Below are 8070 nucleotides of genomic sequence, written 5' to 3' on the forward strand. Positions count from 1 at the left end.
CACACAGAGATATATAAATTCTACATTTATTTAAATGAGGGAAAAAAACTTAACTGGTATCGGATCGGTATCGGCCAATACCGAACCCTAGGTATCGGAGGCAAAAAAGGCGGATCGGAGCATCCCTAGTTATGCTATGTTTTAGGCGATTATATAAATGATAATAATTTAAACAGGCCAGTTCAAATGGTAATTGAAATATCTGAAGCAAAAGTAGAAATAAATGAATAACTTGTGAATCTGACTCAGGAAATTCAGCTTGATTCCCAGTCTGGTGTAACATCCAATATCACTTATTCAAAGCATCAGTCAGTGCTGCAGTCTCTGCACAGACAACAATGAATGTTTTGAATCTTTTAGACTTGCTATAAAGTGCCTTCAAACTATGAAACTATGAATACATTTTAAATGTTTGGCGAGTGACAATTTGGCCTCAATGTTCCCCGTCTAAATTTGACACTGCAGCTCAAGGAAGTTAGTCAATGTAGCCAGTAGTAGTTACGTAATATTTATTGCAAAAATGACTGAAATCAGTGTCAGCAAGAATGCAGCACTGCTCTAGATTTGACTAATAAGTCTCTAATCTAGTATTATTTTGAGTATGAGGCCGTTTCGAAATTGTGTGTCATCATATAGATGATGTGGCACAATTTGTAATACGACACTAAAAATAGTCGAAAACAACAATAAATAGCTATAAATGAAATTAAAAACACTAAAGTAACACAAATTTCCACAAGTATAATAAGCCTGGTTGGAGTAAGCTCACGCAGCTAGTGCAATATAAATAGAGAAGAAGAAAAAAAAAACTCACCTAAACCGTCCGATTCTACGTAAGTGAGAGAACATCTCTCCTCCAGGAACATACTCCATTACCATATACAGGTTAGTATTGTCCTAAGAACAGAACACACAAAAGAAAAGAGCACAAAACCATTGAGATATTCATGAAGGCTTAAATCAAAAATATAGTAAAACAGTAATATTGTGAAACATTATTATGATTAAAATAACGGTTTTCTATTTAAATATATTTTAAAATGTAATTTATTCCTGTGTTCAAAGCTGAATTTTCAGAATCATTACTCCAGTCTTCAGTGTCACATGATCCTTCAGAAATCATTCTAATATGCTGATTTGCTGCGCAAGAAACCTTTATTATTATTATAAATGTTTAAAACAGCTTAATATTTTTGTGGAAACCTGATATATTTATTTTCAGGATTCTCTGATGAATGGAAAGTTAAATAAAATTGCATTATGTCTTTACTGTCTTGCTTTTGATCAATTTAACGTGTGCTTGCTGAATAAAAATATAAATATCTTTAAAAAACATCTTAATGACCCGAAACTCATCTAAAGGCTGAAAGACTAAGATATATATATTTTTTGCTGTATCATCCTTGTCCAAATCATGCAAGTATACATATACACACACACACACACACAGAGCTGGTACCTTGAACGAGTGCTCCAATCGCACAAGGAATGGGAAGCTGACGGCCTGCAGGATGCGTTTCTCATTCAGTGTGTGTTCTATCTGTTTCAGTTTAACCACCTGAAAGACACGAGAAAATGAGCTCCAACACACAGACACACACCTTTCAGCGCCGATTCCTCTGAGAGTGGCTTACCTTCTGTTTGTCGAGGATCTTCATGGCAAAATGCTGGCCTGACTCTTTGTGCTTGACTAGCATGACTCGTCCAAACGAGCCAGTGCCTAGAGTCTTCAACCTCTCAAAATGGTCCAGAGATGCAGTATTCTGAGGAACAGAATAAAGTATATAGAGGAACAGAAGATGAAAATGGTTGGTAAATACATGTTGTTTTTATTTTTTCAAAGACACATGTGACTGTTCCTGTATGGTTTATCTGGAGCACAGTCAAACTTACATGACTGATTATTTCGCTTATTATCTGAATGTTCACTAACAACATCTACAGTTTAAGGTATGATTTTCAGAAATGTGATGAAATACAGCAAATATATCACATTCATTATACATCAAATTGTACTTTTATTACTTCCTCAGGGTCTCTAGTACAAAAGCTGTCTACTACTGAAAAATCACAGGTTAAAGAGAAAAACAAACAGCAGGTCAGTTCACCTTGTGTCCAGAAGGGGGAGCAATGCAACTCTCATTAGCTCATTGGTTGACAAAGTGATTGTATGCAGTGCAGAAAATGGGATTAACTGACCTGTGCTGGGTTCTCCCATTTCTTTAGGAACTCTTCTTTGGCTTTAGCAAGAAACTCCTTAACTGAAAACGAAAAAGGCAGAAATAATGTGCGTGTTATTATTTATGTGCACAACAGAACAACATTGCACTTAGAGACATGCTAATGTACTAAAAACGAAAACAAAACAAAAAATCTGATGAGATATTGCCATTAGAATCTGTTAAAATGTCAACAAGTACGATATGTAAAAACAGGCATGGCTGTATGGCAGTCAACATCAACCTTTTACAGCCCCTACAACACATTAAAGTCCAGAGTTGCTGGTCTACCCTTATTTATGACAGCAATTTACGACATTTCGTTAGCTGTGCTGCGTATGAGCTGCAGAAATGCCTGGGAAGACTGCTGAGAACTACTACTTTTTCCACACGTCACGACTGTATGTACACAAAGTTAATCTCCTGAAAACATTTCACACTGAAATAAAATGATTCTCATTCTCAGTTGTGCTTTTTATTATACTGTATTGTAGTACATTAAAAAAATGACCAAATTTCTTTTACAATTTCAGCAATAGGCATTCCAGCATTTAAAAAAAATAATAATAATTTTTATTGCTGATTAAAGTATAAATCAGCGGAATTCTACAGACGGACTCTGTGTGGGCATATATACACATGTAATTTAAAGGGACAGTTCACCCAAAAATGGCAATTCTGTCAATTACTCACCCCTCGAAACCTGCACAAGTTTCTTTCTTTTGTTGAGCACAAAAGAAGATATTTTATAGAATATTGGTAACCAAACAGTAGCCATTGATTTCCACAGTATATATGCTCTGTCATGAAACTCTAGATGGTGCAGGCTGATGGGTCGTTAATGCAAACTGATGATATTCACAGCATTAAACTACTCTGCACAAGCTGATTGGTTCATGTTGCATACGCAGCCAATGAGCTTGCTGCTTTACATTTAAATGGCTGGTTAGCATTCACCAGAGCATTTCGCAGAGCGCTTTCAGAGTTCCTCTGAAACACCCCACCCTCCCCAGCTCCACCTTTCTAAATCTGCTAGGGGTTATTATATATGCTACTTGTGCAGCAGCAGTATGTCTTAAATACCTACAGTACCGTATCGGCGTATGTACTGGCAGTAGCTAGCCCTAGTTCCTGTACTTGCTTTGCAGCAAAAGAAACATAATCAACAGCAATTCAGCAGCGTAGCAAATCTATTCTGCCAAGATGATAAAAAAAGAATTCTCTCCATACTATGGATATTGATGGCTACGGTCAACTGTTCAGTTACCAACATTTTTCAAAATATCTTCTTTAATGCTCAACAGAAAAAAGAAACGCGGAGGTTTGGAACAACTTACATTTACACTTAATCATTTAGCAGACGCTTTTATCCAAAGCGACTTACAAATGAGAACAATAGACGCAATCAGACCAACGAGAGAACAACAGTATACAAGTGCCATGACAAGTCTCAGTTAGTCTAGCACAGTACACGTAGCTAGGTTTTTTAAAATTTTTATTATTATTATTAAATAATAGAATGGAATAGAACAGAATAGAATAGGTAAGTGCTAGTATTAGTAAAAGTGAGTAAATGACTGAATTGCCATTTTTGGGCAAACTATCCCTTTAACTTCCAAAGCAAATTCAAGTATTAACTGTTTATATATACACACATTCAGCATTGTTATGTTGGGAATAATGCAAAAGTGAATCTCCATTATATATAAATTTAAGTTCCCTACCACAAAACAACACAAACAAACTCAAAACTGTGGTCCCCACAGTATTGGCCACTTCCGTTTTTCCATCATGTTTGTTGTGTGTTTAGAGCCTGTGGCAATCATTCTCATTGGCTGTTCGAGGTAAGGCGTGTTCTAATTTCCACTGTTGTTAAAACCACATTGACTGGGCTCATGTTATCTAATACTTCCTGAGCCCACCATGACAGAACAACAGCTTAGACCCAAATCAATATCCACTGACTCTCTGTCACTTTATATTTCTCTCGCTCTGTGTGTGTGTGCGTGTGTACGTATGTGAGAAAAGTCACAGCATCATAATTTCTGCTTCAGAAACAGCGAGAAAGAATCAAGTCAGAAATCAGGCGAGCACACCAATGAAGAACTAGGCCTACTTTCCCCTCTATTTTCTTTATAGAGTTGTGTGGGAATGTTCAGATTACAGACTCTTCCTCATTCCACACTACCAGCGCTCCCTCTGGGGAAATGCAAGCTGTCACAGCAGCTGAGAAGATCCAACGGTTGCAACTGCTGCGCCCAGAGGAGACATACAAAGAAACGCAGTGCGATTGCTGCCATTGAGGACTCTACTGCAGGACACACCCACAGGAAGCATTTCCAAAGTGCAATGCTTTAAATCCGAAGTAGGAGCATTAAACGATCTCATTCTGTGGTGAAAGAGGCAGACGCTGTAGAGCGAGGTTAGTCACGCTCAAATCTACTGCCATTATCTCCAATCTTCAGGCTCTGGGCAGAGCCAGAGAGAGAGCAAAAGCTTCACCCCACAACTTCCCGTTAATTCCCCTGCCTTATTATCTCGGAGAGAGATTCAGGAGTGTCTCTCTCACAAAAGCAGTGGTTGATGGGACTGCACACACTCCAGGGTCATATTTCTACTTCGTTTAGATAATCTGTAGAGGAACTACAGTAGAAGATAGAGGCAGGGGAGAGGACAGTCTCCGAAGTTCACCTAAACTTGATGCTGATCCAACGGCTCTATAAAACTATGCAACAAATGGTGCTCGAAACAGATTCAAAACAAAGGTCAGGCCTCAGCCGCTACGCCATGCAAACAACCCTAAAGAAAAATCAAATAATTACAACAGCCATATGCGTAAAAATAGCCCTGCTGCAATTTCATAAATGGCTCAGGATATGAATGATCCTTGCCTTTGTGCTGGCTTCCCTAACAAATGGGTGCCATGACTACTGGAGGGAAATGACCAATTCCCACACAAAGTTAGCCGTGCCCTTACCATCCACTAGGAGCGTGGGACCCTCCACTCCTCCTTCACCACCACCACTACTACCTCCCCCTCCTCCCTCCACTGATCCTCCTGAAGAACGAGATTCCCACTTCCCACCATGCCTCTTCGAGCTTTTTCGGTCACACATGGGCCTTTAGAGACAGTTCCTCCTTTCTCCTCTTCCTCACAGCATCAGGCTCATAGCCCTACACCTCTGACCCTCACATCCACTTTAGCTAAGAGCTACAGGTGTGCTTCCAATGCTGCTTTTGTCTCCAAGTGTGGCCAATGATTCAGTCTGCTGTTCCTGCTCTTCCTCGAGTGCTGAATGCCGATCTAAAGCCCTCGATTTCTGCGACTCCACTGTGCGGACATCACCCTGGTAAATCAATCCCCCTCATGCTCCGTTTGTATCAATATTTATTCTGTACACAGTGCCATTCCACTCACCCTCAAGTGGAACACACACACCTAAAACGCAAGCACATACACAAACATGCGCACTACATTGATCCAAATAGGGACCTGGTCGCTTAGGGGAGGGGCAAACCTATAACAGCAGTCGCATCTAATGAGAAACATGGACCATAAACAGATAGTGTAGCAACTTAAAAGAAGCAAAGAAATGGTAACTTGTTATTAAAAGTGGAGAAATTATGGACAAAAAGACTTCCAGTACCTAGAAAAATTAAGTGGGAATAAAGGGTACCGCAAAAACTGTGCCCCGTTGGTCCCTCACACCCTGGCAATGTCCTCTAGTGGACAGAGTCCACAATTGATTAGTCAGATCAATCAGTGTGGCCCTCGGCTGCTGATGCTCACTCTGACGCACACCAAAGGGGGTCGGCTAGTGGTGCATTGACAGCAAAAGCCCCGCTGGTTCACATAAACACACATACATATCTGAGAGCAGCACCCATTTGCAGACAGTGCAGCCCCAGGCCTGGCATTTCAGCCTCTTTCAGGGAATAAATGCAGTGGCAGAGCGAGAGTAAGGCAGAGACACAGGAAGAGTCAGGGACAGATGGATTTAAAGACTGAGCCAGATCCAGCCACCCAGGCCAGGTGGAGACTCAAGGGACAGTGAAACCTTTGGTAAGTCTCTCCCTCCTCCATGACCTCATTTCTCAAGACTATAGGTGCTGCTCTAGTCTAGGTAAAATCCCTTTCAGCTCTCAGATACTTGGCACGCTTCTACAGGCTGACTTTATGGATACAGAGTTGGCAAAGGTAGGGTATTTTAAGCAAATGTCCACGTGCCCTGGTGGGAACTTTAAAGATGAGACTTTAAATGCACAAAACAGTCGACCAAATAAAATGCAGGAGAGTTGAAAAAAAAGGACTGATTTAACAGATGCCATGAAGACACCACCTGTAAAACATGTCAAATTGCATATCAAATGCTTGTAGAGCAATCGGCAAATTTTCAAACAGTCTGGAGTCTGACCCTACAGTCATCTAAAAGAGTGTATAAGCGCTGCATGAACGGGTAATGCCATTAGCATTAGTTCACAATTCAGTCTGGCAGGAACAGCAGAACACTGGGACCCCAACAAAGCGGGACAAACTGACAGGTTTCCCAGGAGACAGACAGCCACCTTCCCTGGAACTCCTGTATGACGCAGCCAACACCAGGCAACAGCACAAACATTAGAAGATGAATAAAAAGGGCTTTGTACCCAGGATCTGTGTCTCGGCAGTCCCACATCAATCCATGAAGCACAGCGAGAGGTGCTAATCTAAGCTAGATCTCCATATCACCCATGACTTATATTTACAACATAGTTTCTGTTAAACCCAAATCTCTCTTTCATCCCATTATGAGAAACATCTATAAATTGTGGTCAGCATATATGAGTAATATTAATATTCATAGAGCAAGATAATCAAAACAATGACATTTAATGGAAATGAAAGCAGATTTCTAAAATAAGGACTTATTTTAAAAAACATTTACTTGACTAGATTTTAAATGGTCAAGTATCAGCCTGGTGGATATATTATCCATAATCAAAGGTGAAGTATTCAAAAGGATAATCGGTTGATCTCACACACTCATTTTGAAGTCAGGCCAGCACTTCCCTATAGATCAGATGGGGAGGTAAAACCTTTACACATGCAGGTTTCTCCACCCTCTTTGCCAAGCTCCGCCTACAACAGTTATGTCCAAACATTCACTGTGCCAGCAGCCTTAACCCACATAATGCCTCAGGTCAGACACTCACTCCAGCAAGAGGCCTCTGACTCATCCTGGGACTGGTAGTGGCCGCCCTCCCCACAGCTAGAGTCTCCAAGACAGGGGCCGGCCCGCTGGAACAGCCTCTCTGCCAATCTCTGCAGCACTGACATGCTAGACAGCCGTGAAAATAAGCGTGGCGTAGAGGCATCCGACTTTGTAAAGCTGCGTTTCCAAACTCTTTTTACAAAGGAGTTAGGGTCACTTCTTGCAAGAGACTCTTCTATTTGCAAGAGACTCTTCTAACCTCTCTGAGGATTCAGGACTCAGGGCAGGCAGGGCTAAACCTTCTCCATTTCCTTGCCTTCCTGTGCCGGGCTCACACACCCCGTTTCCTCCCCTGGGCTTCCTTGAACTGTCAGGGACTTCTGTTTCCACCACAGCCCACCTTGGGGTTAACCCTTACTGTTGTACCTTGATCTGATCCACAGCATTGTCTGCCATGTCGTCCTCTCTTGTCCGTGCACACGATAAAATATGGCCCTCCCCAGCCTGTGGCCCCGGATGCCATCCAGCACCTGTCTCTGGGGATCAGGGCGGTTCACCGGCGATAGAGCGGATATGGATGTGAAGCATGGCATGAATAAAGCCCCCCATTCCGACCAGGGGAGGGTGCACTAAAACCCACCGCGAAGAAAAAAAAAAAA

General features: G+C 41.4%; 1 protein-coding gene across 2 annotated transcripts in view; it reads right to left on the reverse strand.

Annotated features, from left to right (window-relative positions):
- The window catches only part of LOC107661836 (cAMP-dependent protein kinase catalytic subunit alpha-like), a 23053-nt gene that overhangs the window by 7310 nt on the left and 7673 nt on the right, over nt 1–8070 (reverse strand). Inside the window, exons 1-5 of one of the 2 annotated variants that reach the window (XM_016451610.1) lie at nt 5197–5644; nt 2200–2261; nt 1635–1763; nt 1460–1558; nt 815–897 (exon numbers count right to left, since the gene is read on the reverse strand). In XM_016451610.1, the coding sequence (XP_016307096.1) occupies nt 815–897; nt 1460–1558; nt 1635–1763; nt 2200–2261; nt 5197–5335 (512 nt within the window). In that variant the 5' untranslated portion in view covers nt 5336–5644. Of the gene's footprint in view, nt 1–814; nt 898–1459; nt 1559–1634; nt 1764–2199; nt 2262–5196; nt 5645–8070 lie in introns of those variants that run through there. The other variant, XM_016451611.1, reaches the window with a different exon arrangement.

This window comes from Sinocyclocheilus anshuiensis, unplaced genomic scaffold (assembly GCF_001515605.1).
Source record: "Sinocyclocheilus anshuiensis isolate Anshui unplaced genomic scaffold, SAMN03320099.WGS_v1.1 scaffold47, whole genome shotgun sequence".
In the NCBI taxonomy this organism is placed as follows: Eukaryota; Metazoa; Chordata; class Actinopteri; order Cypriniformes; family Cyprinidae; genus Sinocyclocheilus; species Sinocyclocheilus anshuiensis.